This window comes from Gymnoscopelus braueri, assembly GCF_963280865.1.
Source record: "Gymnoscopelus braueri genome assembly, chromosome: 5".
NCBI lineage: Eukaryota > Metazoa > Chordata > Actinopteri > Myctophiformes > Myctophidae > Gymnoscopelus > Gymnoscopelus braueri.
This window is the reverse complement of record NC_137606.1, coordinates 24066555-24090164: the sequence shown is the minus strand read 5'-3', so window position 1 is coordinate 24090164 and position 23610 is coordinate 24066555. Positions and strand designations below refer to the sequence as shown.

The 23610-nt window shown below is 41.4% G+C and overlaps 1 protein-coding gene across 1 annotated transcript in view; it reads right to left on the bottom strand.

Moving 5' to 3' along the window:
• Nucleotides 1–23610, bottom strand: part of cadm2b (cell adhesion molecule 2b) — a 212882-nt gene that overhangs the window by 22072 nt on the left and 167200 nt on the right. Inside the window, exons 3-4 of the mRNA XM_080428148.1 lie at nucleotides 4928–5080; nucleotides 2721–2858 (exon numbers count right to left, since the gene is read on the bottom strand). Of these exons, the coding sequence (XP_080284274.1) occupies nucleotides 2721–2858; nucleotides 4928–5080 (291 nt within the window). The remainder of the gene's footprint in view (nucleotides 1–2720; nucleotides 2859–4927; nucleotides 5081–23610) is intronic.

Genomic DNA, 23610 nt, shown 5'->3' with positions numbered 1-23610 from the left:
TCGTAGCGTAGACCTATGCGAAGTGGTGTTTTTTTTTTTTTTTTTTTTTTTCACATTGCACTTTTTTCACTTTCGATACGACACATTTCATTGTAGCACCACCGGAAACGGAATTATCCGGGATCCGGTTTTGCCGATCCCATCAGCCTCCATTCTAAAGCGGACACTAAAACGCCATTTTCTCGTTTGTAGTTTTTCGTGTCGCTGATCGCTGTTTAACATAAACCGTTGTAACTACAAGATGGCGGCTGGGTTTTTGAAGGGGATTTCACTGGGCGACGCAGTCGGATCGCCGCTGTGTTTACAAACAGTTTTATGCTAGATCTAAAGGGATTTAACGAGGTCTGTGGCGACGTGAATAAAACAAAAAAACAACAATAAAACGCTGGCACTGGTGAGTACATTATGAGATTAAACTCTGGCGTGGAATGTGTTAAAGTAAAACTAACACTACAGGGCATTTGTGTGCATGATTGGAATCAACCAGTATCTGTATTTTTCAGGGCTTTTTAAGTGTTATGTCATTCCCAAATGATAAACAGTGCTATATTATCGTTGCTGTCGGGTGGAAACCTCAAACAGTATGTCCAACTGTTAGATTTCAGGATTTAGCAAAAAATGGCAAAAATAGAAGATGTACGAGCTTGTACATCTTGTACTTTTGCTACTTTCGTGAGATACTACAGTATGACGAAGTAGGGCATTGATTTAGAATATGGAGATAAGAGACTACATTCAACTGCCCACAACTATGGAACGGATGATCGCGGCGGCTCGCTCCCCCCCCCCAATTCGTCATTGTGTCAATGTGCACTCCTGCTGGAGGACAGGTGCTACAGGCCGCAGCCAGACGCTGTGTCCAGAGAGCAAGTGAAGCCACCAGTTGTGTAGATAACTGTCATTTCCAACCATTATTCACAGCTACAGTTATAGACATTGTCTAAAAACAAGTTTAAAGTTATGTTAAGTTAGACTATGTACTGTATTCACATTAGACCTTGTACATTAGAGAGAGAGAGAGAGAGAGAGAGAGAGAGAGAGAGAGAGAGAGAGAGAGAGAGAGACACAGACAGACAGACAGACAGACAGACAGACGGACAGACAGAGAGGGGGTAGAGAGAGAGAGAGGGGGGGGAGGGGGAGGGGGATGGGGGGGAGAGAGAGAGAGGGGGGGGAGGGGGAGAGAGAGAGAGAGCGAGAGAGCGAGAGAGAGAGAGAGGGGGAGGGGGTGAGAGGGATCATTCTCAGTGGCTTTTGAGATGGATAGCAGGCCTAGTTGTGAATGCTGTGTGCCAACTCACTATTGGCCTTTCAGGGAGCTACGTGCATGTCATTTCAACAAGAAAACTTCATATCCCAGCCCCCTTCCCATCAATCATAATGCCATGCTGGCCAGACACAGACGGAACCACCAAGACAAAAAACGCTCTTGCAAATCTTCAATAACTCTTCCAGTAAAGTCTGCTCAGCACAATCAATTCTATAAAAGACCTGTGTAGAGCTTAAGGTACTGCCATCAAACTGAGAGGACCTCGCTCCTTCCACACCTACACAGACAGACAGTCACGACCGCACACACGCGCACACACACACAGACACAGACACACACGCACACGCACACACACACACACACACACACACACACACACACACACACACAGCTTCCATTTCACTATGCTGATCACAGAAAACAGAAACAGATGCTGCAGCTGGTGTAGACAATTCAGACTACCAAATAAGCATTGCTATGCTAACAGAAAAACAGGTCGGTGAATTGTGATTGAACTGGGTTAAAACACTATGCACTAGCCATCACATCACCTTCAATGCTTGTAAGTCATGCTGGAAATGCTCGGAGACCACAGAAGTGTCAGTGTGCAAGGAACCATGGATTTAGTATGACCAGCAGTCATTTTTACCCCTAATACCCTAATACAACCATTACATTACATTACAGTCATTTAGCAGACGCTTTTATCCAAAGCGACTTACAATAAGTGCATTCAACATAGGTAGGGAACGAAACTACTAATCACCAGTAGTCTTAAGTGCATTCTCTTCTAAAACAAGCAACTAAGAGTATACCTAGCGCTAAGGTAAAAGTATGCAATGTATCTCAGCTACCTACTTTCTTAAACAGATGAGACAAATAGGAACCACTCAGAACTGATCTTACACAGATCATTCTATTTAGAATCCATCATCATTACTCCTTCATTTTGCAGCTTAAAGCCAGTATTGTCCAGGTTGTGAAAAGAGGGTCTTTCAGATGAGGTGCAGCCATGCAGCCGTGCAGGCATAGCTATTCGTCCATGTTTGAAAGTCAGTGGAAGTGCTGGCCTGGCTGTGAGTCAGATAGATCACTGGTTCTTAAAGTGGGGTCCTTGAGGGGGTTCCAGGGGGTCTCCAGCAAAATGAGGAACAGTTTAAACACTTAAGCCCTATTAATTTTTTTTGGCTATTTTCGAATAATAATAATTTCCCTGGCACAAATTATTTTTCAAATTGGCTGCGGTCTGCAGCCAAATATATATCAATGTGGGGGTCCTTGAGATGAAAATGTTTCAGAACCACTGAGACAGATTACAGCTAAATCCTTCCTGGAGGCCAAGGCTTAAGTAATAAGATTCAATAACGTGAACGTGAAGTGAAGTGAAGGTACATGGCTACATGACGAGAGGATATTACATCACCATGTAAAATCCATACAACAGACGTACCTTGAACCTCCTTGTCATTTCTGAACCACCGGATGTTAGCAGCAGGTTTGCTGCCGGATGTAATGCACGTCAGAGTGATCATGTCTCCTTCCATGGCAGGTTTTGTGAATCCAGTGATCTCAGGCCGCAACGGCACACCTACAGTACAAAAAAGCCAGACACAGCTCAATTGTACACCACTTTATGACTGATCAAATTGAGGTTAATATTTCCACAGTCTATCAGCTGCCTAGTTTGATATCGTCCTATGTTCCACATGTCTTTGCATCATAAGGACGACAAAGAATTAATATGGTCAAATCCGATTCTCAGGTACTTGGTTGTCAAGAATGAAGGTTTTGTTTTGTTTGTAGGTTCTAAAATTATGAATGATATATTATTCCAAATTATATACATTCTATGACTATCTCCAGTAAGAGTAATCATTGTTATACTTTAACATTTTAATGTTGATCTTACTCAAGTAAACAGAATATTAGGTTAGTGCCAACTAGATTTAAAAGGAGAAAATCCTGACATTGTGCATTTGCCTCAAAATTCTCAAAGACCATGTATTTGTTGCAGTGTACGCTCTGTAACCATTATGTATTTTTGTTATGTCAATTAAATCAAATGAACTCACAATAAAATGTAATCAATAATATAAATAAGTCCCAGATAGTGGCTTGAAAGCACTTATTGATTTGAAAATTCTAGCTGAAAATAGTCCAGGGAGAAAAATATTGATTTATAAATTGAACTCAAATGACCGTGACTGATTAACTGTGCACTTAACTGTAACTGTGCACTGATTATTCAGGTAAGTACAGTAACGTTACTATATAAAATCTAATCAAACTAAATACAAATAAAAATAAAGCTGTTAATGGAAAAACAACAAAACCAAGTACAGTATACATATGTACTTTGACAATCAGTCTGGAGGGAATCTCCTGGCCATTATGTTGAGCAAAATCCTACTGTATATTAGTCTGTTATTTTTATTCACTACATATAAGAAATACTTCTGCTCTGGTACATCTATTAACCCATTAAAACTGAGAAAGCACCTGTGTCATTTTAGATTTGAGTGTTGGCTATTAAAAAATAGCAGACATACAAGCTCATATATAATATTTAAGCTTGTATATCTGCTATTTTTGAAAAATTTTGAAAAATCTTCAAAGTGATTGAAATTTTTTTTTATAGCACAAATCTTCTCTTCTGGGCATCCCTGGCACAAAACATTTTCAAAATGGGGGCCAGCGGCCAAATATATATCAATTTGGGGGTCCTTGGCACAAAAAAAGTTTGAGAACTACTGATTTAGAAGGCATTTGTATATCGGTCTCAGGTCTTAATGGGTTAATTGGCAAACATGTTAGCACTGTCACCATCAGAGGGAGTAACAGCACTCACGGAAATGTCCTTCGGGAAATTTGCTTTAGTTGGCATACAGAGATACCTCTCCCCGCTGCCCATGCCAACTAAACAGAATTGCCTGAAGGGCATTTCTGTGAGTGCTGGTATTCCCTCTGAATGTAAAGGAACCTTTCTATCTAGACCACACAGCCTGTAAAGGAAATATTAACCACTTAAACTCCAGTCCCCCAGGAGTCTATACTGAGCCCCCTCCTTTTTTTCCCTCAACACCAAAATCTCGGCAAAAAATGTCACACAATTCGTTGTGTTGCCACGCCTTGTGAGTTTGTAGACCTGCTATTTCCGCAAAATGTTTGCCCCTAGGTCTTTTGTTTGTTTTGTTTTTTGATATTTTTGGGGCTTTTTCTGCCTTTATAGATAGATACAGTAGACTGACAGGAAATGGGGAGAGAGAGATGGGTGAGTGACACACAGCAAAGGGATTCGAACCCGCGACACGCTGTCCTAGCCTAGGCACCCGGACCGCTACGCCAGCCGTCCGGGCCTGCCCCTAGGTTGACACTAGGGGCGCCATGTGGTTAAAATAAGTTGGAGTCGTGCCCACATTCTCTATGTACTTCAGTAGCACCGTCTGTCACCATTATATGACTTAGTTTCAGTCTGCAAAGTTGAAGACGCAAGTAGCTCAAGAAGCTAAACGCAGGAACTCTTTTCCAAAGTTGCGAGAAGGACCCAGCAAAGTAAAACAAACTGCAGCCGTAGGACAAAGTATAAATAGCCATTAGCCAAGTGTAATTGGCCTGCATGCGGAGGAGACGGGGGCAGAGAGAGATGGATGTACTCACCCAGAACGGTGAGGAAGGCCTTGGTGGTTTTGACAGGCATGGTGAAGAGTGAACAGGTGTACTGGCCGTCGTCTGACAGGGTAACGTCACTGATGCTGATGGTGAGCTCCTGCCACGACGCTCGCATCAACTCGATCCGGTTGTCCCTCAGCGCTGCAAGAACAGGGAGGAGGACATGACGTAAGAGTTGGAAATCAGCACATCATCTCACAACCAGGGCAGTCACCATTACAATATTTAAGATGACGATGAATTGTCCTACAAATAATTGTGATTAGTGATTTAATTGTGTTTTTGGCATTGAACATTAGAACATAAGAATACAAATGTAGGGCACGGTGGCGCAGTCGGTAGCACTGTCGCCTCACAGCTAGAAGGTCCTGGGTTTGATTCCCGCCGGGGACGCTGTGGGCGCTGGGGGCGTGTCTTCTCCTCCGTGTCACCAGCGCCCATACCCTAGGTGGGGTTGGTGAAAGGGCCTACTCTGTGTGGAGTTTGCATGTTCTCCCCGTGTCTCCTAGGGTAGTTAATACCCTCACAAAAACATGCAGTAATCCTGGTCACTATACTGCCTCCCCCTGGTCAGCCGGGGCGCCTGATGGAGGGGAAGGGAACTGGTTGGAATAACGTGTTCCTTCCACGCGCTACGTCCAACCAGGGAAACTCCCCCCTGTCAGGTGACAAGAAGGTCAGTTGGCTCTCATGCATTGAAGGAGGCATGAGCTTGGCCCTGGCCTCCCTAGGCTGGTGGGGGGAGTGTAGTGCCCAGGATCACTTAGCAAATTGGCACCGGGTGAAAAAAGAGTTACAAAATCGAGGGATAAAAATTATTAAAAAGAATACAAATTTAATTTCTGTTTGTTTTTTAGGCTTCGTAATCAAAAGAATTGCGCAGGATTTGACAAATAACTAAAACATGCAAAGAAATTACTGACCTAATATGTAACAATTAATTTTATAGTTTCAAAAGTGACGCGTTGTAAGCTTGCAGATCTGCTATTTCTGCTCTTTTTGGAAAGTGTTTGAAAATGTATGAAAATGTTTAAACCTGGATTATGCAAAATAATTGTGATTATCTATCATAACAATTGTGACAGGCCTACTCACAATCTGTGTCACTCTAGTGTATAGCTCTATAATTGTATGACGAACAGTGAATATAGCCCATCTACAATCTCACAACACATCGCATCGCAAGGTGTTGTGTTATCCAAAATATGGATGCCAGGTTGAAAGTGTTATGTTATATTTAGAAGAAAATATATAAAAAAAAGATATGAAGCACTTTTTTGTGTGTGAAATTGTGATAAAAAAAAAACTCCTTCACCATCTGCTACCATGTGTCTTCAAATAATTAGATTTCAAACACTGCTTATATAAACCAGTGATTCTCAACCTCTGGGCCGGGGGCCCACTGCTGGGCCGTGAGGGTATTGCAAGTGGGCCCCCCCCCAAGTAATTGGCAAAACACTAAGATTGTGTTCCACCTTGGATCACAATCGATTGATTGATCATTAAAATAAACACGCTCAGAAAATGCATGAGGGGCTGCCGTGTTAAGTGGTCGGATGGAGGAGCCGCGAACGCTTTCAACGTTTTCAAGTGGGTCCTGATCAAGAAAAAGTTGAGAACCATTGAAATAAAGTACAGCCAATGCTCAGTTGGGGCTCACATCGGGAACATTCAGAGGTGGGGACTTGGACTCGAGACTCGAGACTCGACTTAGACTGGAGTCCCGATTTTGATGACTTTAGACTTGCTTGGTCAAATCAAAAATAGACTTGGACTTGACTTGGACTTGAATGCCAAAGACGTGAGACTTGACTTGACTTGAACGCCAAAGGAGGGGGGGACTGAACTTTCCTCTTCTACCCCAGGTTTGAACGTAGTTTCCAGTGCACGTGCTTACATTTTACCATTGTGATAATCAGGGGATGCATTGCATTAACTGTTCTTTTGGCTCAGCTCCAAGGAACAGAGGAAGTGCGTTGGTTGTTTTTCTGAATGTAATAATAATTACACCTAATTACACATTAAACCACCAAATGGGATTTTTTTATTAAGTAAAAGCATGCAATTAAAACATTTCCTTGGTAAACTTTGGTAAAAGTTTTATCCAAAATTAAAAACTTACATTTTAACAAATTGATTAATGTACCCAAAATGCACTTCAGCTGCAATTTCAGTCATTTTCATTATTTTCTTTAATTTAATGGGGCTTAATTATGACAGCCTCCCCCCATCTTATCTCATGATGGCCCTCTGCCAATGAGTCTGCATGTGCGTGTGTCCCTGCCCTCACCCTTCCTCTTTGCTATTTCAAAGTGACGTTTGTAAAGCACAATAAAGCCTTGTTGTTGAAATGTGCGATACAAAAACTCTTTCCTTTCCTTGCCGTGTGTGTAACTTTGTTGCAATTAATTGAAACTTTGTTACAATGTAGTTTCAATTTAATTCAAATGTGTGCATTTCTGTGCTCGCTTGAATTTTTATTGCGTGTTTTTATGTGTTATATTTTGTGTTGAAAAATGCTTTATGTAAATCTTTACATATCATTAATTAGCATTATGACTTGTTTGGGACTCAACAAAAGGTTTATGACTTGTTTGGGACTCGAAACAAAAGGTTATAGGACTTGACTCGGGACTTGAGAGCAAAGACTTGAGACTAGACTTGGACTTGCAACATAGGGACTTTGTCAATATTAATAATAATGAAAGTGAACCAGCATGGCAGTACTGAACTATGGAGACAGACAGACAAGACAGACAGACAGACAGACAGACAGACAGACAGACAGACAGACAGACTCTCTATTTATAGATAGATAGATAGATAGATAGATAGATAGATAGATAGATAGATAGATAGATAGATAGATAGATAGATAGATAGATAGATAGATAGATAGATAGATAGATAGATAGATAGATAGATAGATAGATAGATAGAGAATGCTACTCTACAGCTGCTACATCAACTACTACTCTCTGTCTCTATAATAATACCCTTTAAGGCTTGTCTATTCATTTCTGAATAATCTACGCTATCAAGATAAAAAACCCCAAGGGATTTCTCAAGGAATTGGAGGCTTACCCCACTAAAGTGTTCCTTCAAGAGTGACAACCCCTTATAATCCTCGGGAAACCATGCAGCAAGCTGAAAAAGGTAATGTGGAATCAACCTGTCATCGCTTATACAACTTCAAATGCAGAATCACCTAGTTGTACAAGAAGCCCCACCAGGGAAAAAAAAGACTGTTCTCCTCATTGAATAAATTAGACTTTCTTAATCCTCACTCGCTTTAGGCAGCTCCCTCCATTCACAATATCTTTCATCGGAATCTGAACTCTGTTGGATTCTATTACACAGGGCAAATCTAGCAGAGGATTGTATCAGTGTGGTCAATATGAAGTGGTGCCTTATCAGATAGAGACACTCAAGACGTCTCCATGAAAGTTATTTATCACCATCTCCGTTTGTGTTGGATTTAAGTGATAAATATGCACAGTGGGCATGTGAAAAGCAATTAAATGGCTATTAGATTCACACACACACAAGTTACATTAAACACTGCTCTCCTTTGGCATTAATGACAAGGTGTCATGTTGTGATAATCATCATCACATAATCACATACATTTGAAAAGTTATGGGCAATATATCCCAAACCCTAATGAGTTTATTACAGAGTCTTTATTTGACACAAAAAAAAACACCCAACAACAACAGAGAGTAAATAAAAACAATCTTTCAAGCTACCATTAAAATTACATAACAAGTGGTGCCACAAGAGAACAAGCTGCTCTGGGGCTTAAAACAAACATTTGATTTACTGTTGCAAACTGCATCCTGCACGTTTTTTGTAGTTACACTACTGAGCATCAGAATGCCCAGAGGCTCTGGCAAAGAACAGCAAACCCTTTGGTGGATGGATGGAAGAGAAAGGTGATGGGGTCTCTAAGCAAACACCACATAGTAACTCAAGAGATATGGAGCAGAGACTTGGCGGATCAAATAATTAAACAAGGATAGACCATACCCGGTGAAGGGCGCAGGCGAAAGTAGTTGCAAACTTGGGGTTATTGCACGTCCTGTCACGCGGTTTCTCCCCCCGCGCGTCCCGTCGTGCCGCCACCCCCCCCCCCTCCTCCCCCCCGCGGGTCCCGTCGCGTCCCCCCCCGCGGTCACCCCTCCCCACGGGCAACCCCCCCCCCGTCGCGGAACACCCCGGGTCCCGTCGCAAACACACGCACGCACGCACGCACGCACGCACGCACGCACGGACGGACGCACACACACACACACACACACACACACACACACACACACACACACACACACACACACACACACACACACACACACACACACACACACACACACACACACACACACACACACACACACACAGCGTGACAGACGTTGGTGTTGCCATGTTGGCCTATTGTAAGCGGTTTAGTGGCAATATTGGTGGTAGTGTGTTTTGGCGTTGGTTGTGAAAGTGCAGGTGGGTGTGGGGACGCGTTGTGAGCTTGTAGATCGTCTGTTTTCCAAGTGGCAAGGTATATGTGTGAAGGCGCTTCGTTTGGCCTTCTTTTCATAGACCTTGTTGCTTGTAGGGCTCGTTTCGTTTGGCCTTGTTTTCATAGACCTTGCTGCTTGTTTCTCGCGCGAAACCTGGCAACGTTATCTCCCATCGTTTGACACATAAACGCTAATAAGAAGCTGAGATTTGATGAAATTGAAAAACGGGCTTCGCAGTTAAGTTCAGATGGTAATGGTCAATGGCTGTGTGCAAAATCAGAGCAATTGCTCCAGCCACTGAGGAGAACCGGGCAGCTTCACCACTACAAACAAACAGACAGAGTTACAGAGGTTTGTCAAATTATAGGAGGATGACACACTTCCTATCACTCTAGCTTGCTAAGACTGAAATGAAAGACAGGAGGTTTTGCTGAGAAACATTCTGACTGTAGGAAAAGGGCCATCATGTATATGTATATTTACCAGGGGAAGATTGGTCTCTTGTCTAAATACCAAAGCAGTAACTATTCTAAAGCAATGTTTAGTCTCTCGTAGCCAGACAATCTCTGCCTATACTGACTGGTGAATCTGCATTCAATGAATGGCTAAAACTGTGTGGAAACAATTCCGATTTTTTAAAGAAATAAAAGAATTGCAGAACCAGTGCCAAGTCTTTAGCCTTTCATATTATGATGACAGTATCAGGTTTGGTTTTCAAAGCACTGGGCATAGGTTCGTTAGCTTTGGTTTTCTCCACCAACCAATCCCTTTCAAATGTATCAGCAGGCAGAGTTCCCGGATCGTCTGGCTACGTAAGGCCAAGCGATGTTGCACATTTCTAGAACATTTATATACACAGTAAAATATGTAATTTAACTCAGAGAGTCAGTGTACAATATAAATGTAGTTACAATAAATCAACACTGAGGATTTTACCGTTTACTTATTAACTGTATACTTATTTTACCTGTGCATGTTACAGTATTACAATAATGTTAAGTTTATCTTTATCTTTTGCTGCTGCTCTCTCTCCATTCACTCTAACTGCATGGTGATGTGTCCCAGAAATCATACGTTTAACACATAAATGAATGTAGTCAAAGCATTTTCTGCCACTGCTAAATGAACAGCTTTGGTGAGCTGACCATTTATGTTGTGAGAGAACTTATTTAAAAAATGTTTCTATTGGCACAATCCACTTTTTTGAGAGTGAATGGACAGCTAACAACAGAGAAAAACAGGCATAATGATAGAGTCAAATAACGGAATGGCCTCCCTGTCCAATCTTGAACTATTGATAGTACAGTATAAGTTACAATGTGTGCAGCTTGTGAACGAAGCCGCACAAATCACAAGTGATGTTTAGGAAGAATAGCTACAGTATTTCGACCAGGAAACTAGGCTTATGGACTATAGACATTATAGGCCCATTACTAGGCCTGTCACAATTATTACACAATTGCCTAATCGCAATTATTCAATAAAATAGTGGAAATAGCTATAATATCTACAAGCTAGTAGTTTTTTTTAATTAAATAACTAATTTATAAGTCATTTCTTTGTATATTTAGGTCAGGGGTAGGCAACCTGCTGCTCTAGAGCCGCATGTGGCTCTTGGGCCCTCTCCCGTGGCTCCCAGTTGCTTGGGCAAAGAAGTATGCAAAGGAATAAGAGGTTTTCTTTCTGTTTTTTTTTTTAACTTTAGGCATAAAGTTAAGTTATTAAAGTAAAGTTATTAGTAAAGAAAAAGTGTTGCCCATACACCAGAAAAAAATAAGAAACTAATCATTGAAGGAAAATAAAGAATTTATTCATGCTTGGTTTGTTTGCTTTCACCACCAATGTTGCTGGCTTACTGGTATACTTGATCTGCTTTGAGAAATTAGCAAACAATAAAAAAAAAGTTATATTGAAACACCAGAAAAAGCACACAAAAAAAGCCGCTCGAGACAGATTTTTAATAATCTTTTGGGCCAAAAATGGCTCTTTTCAAAATAAAGGTTGCCTACCCCTGATTTTGGATATTTGTCATATCTGCCCTGTGCAACTTCAAAGCCTAAAAGCCAAACAGAAATGTTTTTTTATTCTAATGTTCCAGTGTTCAACGACAGAAACTAAATTAAATCGTTATTATTGCAATTATTTGACTGACAATGAATCGTCAAAATGCATTATCGTTACTACCCGTTTCCCGTATGCCTACTACAACTACTACTCCCACTACTACATGTATTAAAGACTTGAGCCCTAGCAGTCCGGGCATAATGGCTACATTAGGTTTTTTTTTGGCAAAAAGACCCCTGCAGGTCCTCAGACCCCACTTTGAGAAGCACTGCAGTATGGAACATTGATGCTTTTAAGATTGTATTGTTAGATTTGATGCTGGAAGGAGCCAAATGCACCTGGCTGGGCATTACAAATTGTCATGTTGTCACTTTTCAAAATTAAAAGTTATTGATTAATTAATTAATTTCTTTGCATGAAATCATATTACTGTATATGTTCCTTTTGCATAAACCGATCAATCAATCAATCAATCAATCAATCAATCAATCAATCAATCAATCAATCAAACAATCAAACAATCAATCAAACAAACAAACAAACAATATGGACTGAAAAAAATAGGCTACTTAAAAATGCACTTTTGTTAGGCAACTACACAGTATATTGTCCATTGACAGACTGATAGTGTGAGTAGTATAAAAGGTTTGAATAACGTAAAGACAAGCGTTATCTATTACTCAGGCAACATACCGTAGGGCCAGGGAACCAGCATCCAATCCAGGCTGTATGGCCAGATGTTGGACAAAATCTGTCACAATCAGACCCAAATGCCAATGGCTGACAAAGCTCTTTTCTTGGTGCTTTAGGAAATCAATGTGATGAAAAGGTTCATTTCCCACAAACCCTAGATAGCTCCTATGCTGTTCATTCTGCTTAGAAGGCAGCATAAATCTGCTCCCTGACCTTGTATGTGCTACAGCCTTGCAGCCTGGCAGCTTAATGTGCCGTACATCTCCTCTGATGGAGGCCTTACCAAGGCTGTCTCAAATCAGTAACACTGACACCTCAGCTTCCCCCTTGGCGAGGCACAGTCTCCCTCTTGCCCACTGATGCAAAATGATGTTTGCCCTGTCTCCCTGCCACTCCTTTGCATCACAGACCGTGTCAGTAGAGAGCCATTCTGAGGTTGACTCAAAGAACCATTGTCTGTCAAGAATCAAAGTCTGCGGACCACGTTGAGTCAAAACTTATCAAGATTCTTAAAGACACAACAGAGCTAATAATGTATTTATATCTTATTGATTTTGTGATACAAGACTAGATATCATCTGGGATTTCGATCATAGTATCGTAATTTAGCTTGTAAGAGCGATCCTCCAGCTACTGCTGAACAAGCACTGAGCTCTGTCTCCATGCTGCTTTGACGACACAGGCCACCACATGGGATCATTTTTTTGTGTGCGTATATATATACTGTATGACTGTGGTTGCACTCCACTAGTGCTGCATTAGCACTGTCACATCACATACTATTACACCGACATATCTGATGTCTGCTGCTAAAGTGATGTCTTATCTGCACAAGATACAGTGATTCCATTCTGCTGCCATTTTACTTGCTGCAATGTCTCTCTACTGGCACTAGCATTTCTGACTCATTTCTACTCATTCATTGCTATTCTAATCACTGTGATTCTATACCTATACTGCTATTGGAATCTGATTCTGATTAAAATGTAATGTTAAATGTGCCTGGTCAGGCAGCATTACGGTAGTGATAACATTTTCAGAACGTAATAACATATTAGACTGAGAGACTTTGAAATTAACAACAAATGCCTCTCTACCTGTTTCGTCATCACATCCACATGACTACTGATCGTCTCTCAATATTTGTAAATATCTTTTAAAAGTCATCCCCAGAATATCAAGACATTATCCCTCGCAAAGTAATAGCAAAAAAATATTATGACGTATATAATATAATATCGCCCAGCAATAAGACAGCCATATGTCGGATCGCCGTGCAAGGCACTCCTTTGAACATCACAAGAGTTGGCAGGCTGACAGCTAGCTCTTGTCTTTAGAACTGAGGAACAGAAGCAGGGGCTGCGGATATTACATGGCACTCACTACCGCCCTTCACTGAGCAGCAGACACATGTTAACTGATGTATCGTCACTGTCAGGTGGAAACCTTGTATGTCCAAAACCCTTCCTTTTTAAGTAAAACAGTGAAAATAGCTGATCTACAAGTTCACGACGCGCTAGATCTGCCATTTTCACTGCTTTTGTGCGACACTCTTGTACGATGAAGTAGAGCATTCATTTACGCATATACATTGAAACGTGGAGATACAAGGTTTCGGCACGATACTAACACACTGGGGAGTGGTTTTGGACACTTCATATAGGATGGGTTATTTTATCTACAGTATGTCTATCTATTAAGTGTTGGCTGTGTAAGGTGGTCCATGACGCTGAGCTTACAGAGATGGACATCTCTGCAGGAGTTCAAGCTGCTCTAAGCCAACGATAGAATGTGCAGCGAGAGCAGTGGGACTGACAGCGTCCTGGCCAGTGCTTGGAAGAAGTACTCTGATGTTTTACTTACTGTAAGTTAAAGTAGCAATACCACAATGAAGAAATACTCTGTTAGGGCGCTCCCACCAAAACATGGTCGGCTGCTGTTAAACACAGGTTGTGCGCGGCCACAGTTTTTTTTGCAGCCAGCGGATTCTAAAAAACGGGAGTGACCCCCCCCCGTCACTCACTTTCAGGACCCTCCCCGTAGCCCGCACCGCCTTCTGCCTTGAGCACCATGGTGCTTCCTGAGTCTTGGGACGGTCCGCCTTCGACTCACCCGATTGGACAGAGGGGGGAAAAGCAGCTCCTGCCTCCAGCAGTTATATGCTTCAAATGGACAAGTCGTGTGGAGCGGATAAACGCAAGGTCTGTGCGATAAGCGGAAAGATGCGCGAGAGTTAGGGTGTGGTCACACCGAACTTTAATTTAGCCTAATAGGGCGGATTCTGCCAATGCTTTTCAATGGGAACAGAGTTTTTTTTGCAGAAATCCGCAAATGACAACCAACCGCTCCGCTCCCATTGAAAAGCATTGGCAGAATCCGCCTGCATAGGCACAATTAAAGTTTGGTGTGACTCCACCCTTAGAAGTACAAATCCTGTAATCAAAAAGCACAACAGTATTGTCATCAACACTTAACACATGGGGTGCCAAAACCGTATTAAAACAGTTTTGCAAAAGGTGCAAATAGTTACGCGGAGTGCCAAAACCGAATACCCTTCGGTTTTGCTGTCTTTCTGTTTTTTTCGTTTTTTTCCACACGGGAGCTCTGGGAGTACCCATTGTGATCCTGAGAAGGATAGGCCAAATAGATCACCGGAAACAAAAACATGGCTCCCCATCCGCTTCCTGTCTATTTCCTTCTTTAAAACGCCTATATCTCCGAATCTGTTTCCGGTGGGGAAAACGGCCTGTTGTAACTCGCGAGTGAAATGTTATCGTTCCAGGATGTAGCTAGGGTCATCGCGCTACATGAATGGATGCTTTTTTTTACGTGGATTTGCTCGTCGTGGAGTCTAGAGCTTTAAACAGCAAAGCGCAGTCAATGGGGAGAATGCTGGCACCCACGGTAAGTTGTTATGAAAAAATGCTGGCACCCAATGTGTACTTTTACCAAAAGTAAAAGTACTCAAATGTTTCTTTGGGGGAAAACAGTAGATCTAAAAGCGTTGTGAACTTAGAGAACTTAGTAGAACTGCTATTTATGAATAGCTGAAGTATAAAATGGGACATACCATACGGTAAGTGTTTAATGTATGTCTTGTATTAACAATCTAAATCTGCAAAATAACTTGTATAGGGTAGAGTATAAAGTAATTGTACTTGGTGACTTTCCACCGCCGGTCCTGGCGCTTCCCTGCCTGCTCAAGCCAGGGGCTCCAGTCTTTGCAATTAGAGTGTGTTTGCTGCTGGCTATGCCTGCTCAGTGACTGTGTGGGTGATTCTGGCTATGTTCCAGGCCAAGTGATGCAAGCAAGGGGCTGCTTCCCCACACATGCGGATGCAATTAACCCATTCAGACCGGGAACGCATCTGTGTAACCACTTTAACCATTATCTTATACTTTGGCTTATACTTTGGCTCATAGCACGGCACTCAGTGCCGCGCTATGAGCTTGTATATCTGCTATTTTTGAAAAATCGTGAGAATTTGTGCAAATCTTTGGTACAAAATATTTTCAGATGTGGGTCCGTGGCCAAATACATATAATTTTGGGGGTCCTTGACATGAAAAAGTTTGAGAACCACTGATATTATAGCAACATACGTTTTGAAAAAAAAAATGTTAGGATTTAGAAGACATTTGTTGAATCCCCAGAAGCAAAGATTTGAGTTAAAAATGTTTGCTTTAAAAAAAAAATATATATATTCAAAGATTTGCTCATATTTTCAAAATATTTAAAAAATAGCAGATCTACAAGCTCATAGCGTGGCACTCGGTGCCGCGCTATGAGCTTGTATATCTGCTATTTTTAATAGCCAAAGAAATCACAAAATTCTTCCCCGGTCTTAATGGGTTAAGAGCAGGATAGGGCCTTGTTCCAGAGGGCCATTGTTCCTGCCTGCGCTCTCAAAGATCCCACGGAGCAGATGCTACTCAGATTGGACTAGCTTTCAGTGCTTGAGGGAGGGCAAGGAAGAAGAATATGCCTGCAGCTAGGCAACAATCCATCCTCAAGTGTTAAATAATGCCAAAGAATGACATTTCTTCGATTCACATTCCAGCGAGAAAGTATTTGAATTCCAATAGACAAGGACTTAAGCGCTATGTTCTTGTTTTTGTTATTTTTTTGTGGGGGTGGGCATTTCTTGCCTTTCTTAATAGTCCACAGAGCAGAGAGTCGCGGGAATCGAACCTGGGTCTCACAGACATGCATCAGAGGTTATGTGGTACACACCTTAACCACTCGGCTTAGTCGGCTATCACTGCCCAGTAAGATTTTGTTTAAGCCCTACTACACCAATTCATAGGCAGCACATCTCAAAAAACATACTTGAAAAAATCAGTAGTAACCTACGGAAAAGTGCAGTATATAACAGAGTATAAAGTACCACTCAATTTTATGTTACGTGCAATAAATTGTCAAATGCCATAATTATAAATACTGTTTGCTTTTCAGAGAAATTCAGCTGAAGGTGGTGCAGTGCACTTTATTAAGCCATTATTCGCAGAAGAAAGACAACAGATGTGGCTGTAGCCTTGGAAAACCAGTTTGAACATTTTGTTTCTGAACAGAAAGATGATTGGTGCAGGCTCTTGAGAGTTGTCAGGACTACTTTACTACTTTTAGAGAAACACTGAGAGAAAGGTTTTGTCTATATCAAGCTGCATTTGATTAAGGCACAACCATAACTTGCTCTCAATCTGTCCTCAGTATCAGTAAGGTATACTATTCATTATCTGGTACTGACAGAAGATGTTTTGAACTTGTTGTATCATCTGCATAAATTTACTGAACTTTTTTTTTCATGAGCTACACGCGCGGTGCAGGGAATCATTCCCCTCGTTAACTGTCAGCCACACATAATGTTTGACTGTTTCAAAGAGCTAGTCCCTTAACTTCAAGCTGATTCTTTAAGCTCAAGTCAAAATGTAAATTCTTGGCACATGGACAGTTGTTCAATGATACTTTGAAAGAAGGGAAAGAGAAACAGGAATGTAGTAGGGTGTAATAAGTAAATAGATGGAATTTCTAAATCCTGACAAAAAAACAAGCCAAGGCAACTGCTTGCTTGCTGCAATCACTTGCAATATATTCACCTTCAAATGTTGTGTGTTTACTACAATGATGATGCAAATGTGCTTTCATTGGTACTCAGTGCAGTAATTGCATCCTTGGTAATTATCCTTCATTCTCCTGACCTAATGAATGTTTCAATGCTCACATTAGCGCATTCATTTAGTACATAACAGCATTTTGATTACTACAAGCCAATTAAGACCAATTTCGCTTTGTGACCTTTACCATCTTGGCTGAATGTCTCTATTAAACAGCATGAATTATGAACTATAAACATTTGGGAGATGGAATGGAGATGAATATATGGCAAATTGGTGTCAAATTTGTGATGGAATATAGGCTGCTTGCTTATCTACTACACACATCAAAAGAAACCATTCATTCCATCTACGTTTGACACACAATAGACTCCCCATTAACTGAATTATTCATGTACGACATATACTACTAGATCTGACAGAAGATTATCTTCTATTCTACATAGCTGCCATGCACTTGGAATCTCATTATTATTCCCTCCAACATTACTACTTATAGGCTTTTATCTCCTTTTCCACTGAAGCTAAAAGGGAAGTAAATCATAATGAAGACAGCAAAGGACAGGCGTGTTCTCCATTTGTTGAGTTCAATAATAATAATTCATACCTGGGATCATATAAAGTGGATAATTCTACAAAAGACATATGGTCCACATCGATTTCAGCCTAGCAACAGTCCACCACACAGTCGCTCCCTTCAACAATCTCAGCTAATTGGCCTAATGTATTAATGATGTGTTGGCAGGCTCTTTAAGCAATCTATCTCTTTCCTATCAGGTCTGGGGTGGGAGAGCAGGGGGATCAGCATGCCTGACTACCCCCCCTCAGACAGCCACACTGTACAGGCTGATGCCACTGAGGTGGCAACAATCAACTAAGTCTCTGAGATACATAATGCATGAGGACGGAGTGTGTGCCAGGGAGCCAGTTGGCATGTTATGAGAGGAGGCCAGTGTTCAGCTCAGACAAAATGTGCAGAGACAGTCCAACCCATATGGATCAGCTTAGGAATTCCAGCAAGGTTAACACTCCATTTAGATCTCCACAAGGTTGGAGTGAGCCTCTTATGGGAGAGGATGAGAGAAACTCTTTGCCTACAGTACATCTACAGGCTGGCCAACGACACTTTAAGCTATTGAGCTGTCATCTTTCCACAATAACCCCCCCCCCCGCACGCACGCACGCACGCACGCACGCACGCACGCACGCACGCACGCACGCACTAACACACACTAACACACACTAACACTAACACACAATATCCTTATCCTCTCTCCATGTTTGTGACAATAGCAGAAACATTGTCACAGACAGACTACAGTATAGGTCATAGCTTGTATTGTAAGATATTCAGTATTACTAGGGGTTGTGTCTAACATTAGACTAGACTCCCAGTGTGTTGACAAAACGAAATTAGGGTTTCTTTCATGCATATGATAGATTTAGTTATTTAAATTTATCAACTTAAATGCAATGCTCAAAATTGTCGTTAATAGGATTTATGACTGTTATTACAAAGACATGCACACGATATACTTAACGCTGACGTGCTGCTATTGCTGCTCGAGCTAAATTGTAGTTATTCAGTGTCTTTGAAATACTATCTTTGTACAGACAGACATGCCTTCTTTATACGTGATTGTAATGGCAAGTCTTTGGGACGTTTTCATTTCCTTACAAGACAGACCAGAATTTAAATAGAACAAATTATAGTCAGGGCAATGATCAGATTTAGTCTTGCAGTACTTCCCCTAGCAGCAATGAACTAAAACTGATATGACACAGAAGGTTGATGTTTCTAATTCCTTTTATAACTCGTCCACACACGCTGAAGAGGTCATTTTGATAGCAGTTTTCTCCTGTATTATTTTATTTTCAAACTCCTGACATATCAGACCCTTATCTTTAATACGGAACACCAAGGACTGTCTGAAGGGCTGAATCACACATCAAAAATTGGCCCTTTCTTCTTCTAATTTAGGAAAGTAGAGCAGATATATTCTTACTGTGTTTATTTACAGTACAGTATGTGTGTCTCTGTTGGGCGTTAAAAAAACCCACAGAAAAACAAAAATCAAACTGAATTCCTTTGAAATGCATGAGCAGAGTGACAGAGTCAACGTAGTGAAAAGACAGGGATCGAAACAATATGGGAAATATGGGTTTCAAGAAAATGCAACTGTACATTCGACAGTGACACGTGGTCACGCTGTCATTGAAACCCAAGGGGATTGGAGGCAGAGGAGTGGTGAACAGAGGGAGAAGAAAAGGAGCAGAGAGATGTACAGTATACGTACAGAGTACGAGGAATGCAAAAGATGCATCCAAACATCAGATGCACAAAAAACACCTATATTTCTCACAAGCCACACAAAGCAACCTCAAAGAACATTTGACATGAAGATCTGTGAGAGTTCTGGTCCTCTCTGTGTGCCTTCAGTCTACTGTTTGAGTAGCCTTTCATCAGCAGTGGTGGAAGAAGTATCAGATGTTTTACTTCAGTAAAAAATACCAATGCCACAATATACAAATACTCAGTTACAAGTAAAAGGCCTGTATTGAAAATGTTACTTGAGTAAAAGTACAGTTTTAAAAGTTTTGGCATCAAAATATACTTAACCCATTAAGACCTGAAGCCGATTCTACAAATGTCTTCTAAATCCCAACAGTTTTCTGAAAAACGTATGCTTATATATCAGTGGTGCTCAAAAAAATTATGTCAAGGACCCCCAACACGATATCTACCGTATATGGCCGCCGACCTCTCAAAATATTTTGTTCCAGGGACCCCCAGAAGCAAAGGTTTTAGTTAAAAATGTTACTTGAAAAGAATACATGTATTCAAAGATTTGCACACATTTTCACGATTTTTCTAAAATAGCAGATCTACTAGCTTGTAGCGCGGCACTCGGTGCCGCGCTATGAGCTTGTATATCTGCTATTTTTGAATAGCCAAAGTGTAAAAAGATGCTTTTTTAGCTCAAATCAAAAAATGACCCAGATGCGTCCCAGGTCTTAATGGGTTTTAAAGTACCAAAAGTAAAAGTACTCAAAGCTTTCCTTGATACTTTGGTTATTTGCGAAGAGCCCAAGTATACAATAGGGCTTAATTGGTTATTGTCTTAATAATCAAAATGCGCAAAGTAAATATTTACTAAAGCTGTCAAATAATTGTAATTACAATATTTGCCTCTGATGTAGGATAGAAGTGTTAAGTACCGAAAAATGTAAACGCTCAACTAAAGCAGAAGTACCTCAAAATAGTAAATATACGTAGTTACTTTCCACCACTAATGAGTAAAAAAAAACAGGGTTGTACTGTATGAGTAGCCATTTGTCAGAGGGAGAGAACAGCCTGTCTAAAGCCCTTCCCGTCTGCAGATAGTTGATCGACTGTAAGCTAGCATAAGGTTGAGTCTGACATATTTCACTGACTCCTGCAGGAAAGCAAACGAGAGAGAGGGACAGTCACACAGCCCTATGCCAAGCAATTAAACTGCTGATTTGGCACAGCAGAGATTTCGTCTCAGGCAGCCCGCCCCCTTCTCCCGTGCATGAAACAGCGTTGTTCCACGCCTTCCATTTCTGCCAGTAGGCCTCGTGGGCATTGTATTAGTTGTGCCAATAAAGCTGTAGCTCCTCGCACAACATTGATGACACAGGTCGGGTTCTTTATAAACGGGCATTTATTGCTTCGGGCATTCTCCTCATCCCTCAGTCATGCCGTGAGAACTACATGTTCACACACAAAATAATAAACAATAATCAATAACTTGCACAGTAAATAACAACATATAGCCCAAAGCATACATAAATGAAAATACAATGACTGTAGAAATGCGCAACGCGCAGGTTAACCACAACGGTAACATCAAAGTGAGATCAAACATAAAATACCTCGTTGGCCGCTTGTTGTGGAAAAGAGGTTCTTCGTTGTGGAGTTGCTTAATGTCTTTAGAATGTCTTTTGACCGTCTGTCTATCGTTTCAGACGTCTTTAATAACTTTAGCAACATGAAATCACATGAGCTGCAAGTTCACAGAGCTTTAGTCCACAGGTTTGTTTGCACCACCTGTCAGTAATGTCATGCAATCAATGCATCAATCAGTAATGGTCCGGTGTGCTACTGACAGACAGGGAACCTTTGTTCCGCCCCAGAAGTTTTAATCACATCAAGTTTTTACATTTTTAACCTTTCATGAAATCAATTATGACCCAAATATTTATATCATGAAATTAGGAATTAAACTTTATGAACTTAATGACCATTCATTTTCTGTATTTAGCAATTTTAGTATTTTTATAGTTTGCATTTTAATAGCAACACTTACACTCCCACCAAATCACTCATTTGAAATGTGAGATTTTCTTGCAACCAAAATTATGAAACCAAAATTATGAAAACAAATTAAATGTTTCGAGCTTGAGTGAGTGTCCTTATGTACATGTATGTGACTTGTGTGTATGTGACCTAGTTGGCCTCAAGTAATGTTACTACTTTATGAATTGGCCTTTCAAGGTGACTTGGTTTAGTGTGTGATTTGCCTTTATCAAGTGTAGTGCTGCTGACCAGTAGTTTTAGCTTTCGCACCAAGCCGTCTGCACTCGGGTAGGCTTCTACAACCCTGGCGAGCTTCCACTCGTTTCTTGGTGAACTGTCATCTTGTACAATAACGATGTCATCTACTTGTGAGTTTCGTTTAGTTCTTTGCCATTTCTGTCGTTGCTGGAGGTTTAGCAAATATTCCCTTCTCCATCTCTGCCAGAACTCGTTGGCTAGGAACTGCACTCTCTTCCATCTCTTGTTTAGATAGAGGTCTTCTTTGCAGAACTGTCCAGGGGGGGGTAGAATAACTGATGACTTCATGGTTAATATGTGGTTGGGAGTTAGAGGTTCTGGACCGGTAGGATCATGGAGATGTTCGACACTTAGTGGCCTACTGTTGATTATGGCCATTGTTTCATAAAGAAATGTCCTCAGAGTTGCAGTGTCGAGTCTACTTGCAGACTTGTCAAGCATAACAGTCAGGATGCTTCGAATCGTTCTAATTTGGCGCTCCCAAACTCCACCCATATGGCTTGCTGATGGGACATTCATTACGAATTCACAACCGATTGCTCGTTGACGTTCTTGATCCATTCCCTTAAGCAGCTCAGAAAACACTCTCCTTGCACCCATGAAGTTTGTTCCCTGGTCACATCTTAGTTGTCGTACAGGCCCTCTGATGGCTATGAATGTTCTGAGCGCATTCATAAAGGCGTCTGTTGTCATGTCATCTAGTGTTTCTATATGTACTGCTCTGGAGCATAAGCAGGTAAACAACAGTCCATATCGTTTTAACTCCTTTCTTCCTTCCTTTACGATGAAGGGGCCGAAACAGTCGATACCACAGTAAGTAAAGGGAGGGGACGTCTCGGTTCTCTCTTCTGGCAGATTTGCCATTTGTTGAATCTCGGTAGTTCTTCTGAATCTCCTACATGTTACACACTTGTAGATGTGCGAGGAAACCATATTTCCACATCCTAAGATCCATATTCCGTTTGCACGCAGCTCGTTCATGGTCATGCCTCTTCCTTGATGAAGTACACGCTCATGATAATGTTTGACGAGCAGGGCTGACACATGAGACTTCTTCGGTAGTATTGCCGGATGTTTTATGTCATGGTGTAAGGCTGATTGGGATAGTCTTCCTCCCACCCTGAGCACATCATTCTTGTCCAGGAAGGCGTTCAACTGATGCAACTTGTTGCGCTTATGCAAGGTGCCTTCTTTCTGGAGCTTGACCTTCTGGATGTCTTCGGCGAAGGCTTCCTCTTGCACCAGCTTGATAATCAGGATTTCCGCATCCTTCCTTTCTTCAAGGCTGGTTGTGTCGTTCGTTCTTGTTTGAAGTTTCTTGAATTCTCTGACAAATCTCTTGAGCCTGGCAAGTGCTCTCACAGCTCTAGACCAGTCAGAACATTTTGTGAATCGATTCACGATTGGACTCATTTCTTTCGTGTTGACCGCATGAACATAGACCTTACGAAGCTCAGGGTCGGTCATTTTTACTTCTCCCACCATCTCGTCTTCGAGTGGAAGATTCTGTTCCCAAAGAAAGTCAGGCCCTTTCAGCCAGTTGGACTCTTTCAGCTGAATTGCACTTAGTCCTCTTGAGGCGTGGTCGGCCGTGTTATTTTCGGAGCTGACGTGTCGCCATTGTTCAGGACTTGTGCTTGACCTTATACGTTGGATGCGGTTGGCTACAAACGTGTGGAACCGCTTGGCATCATTGCTCACGTAGCC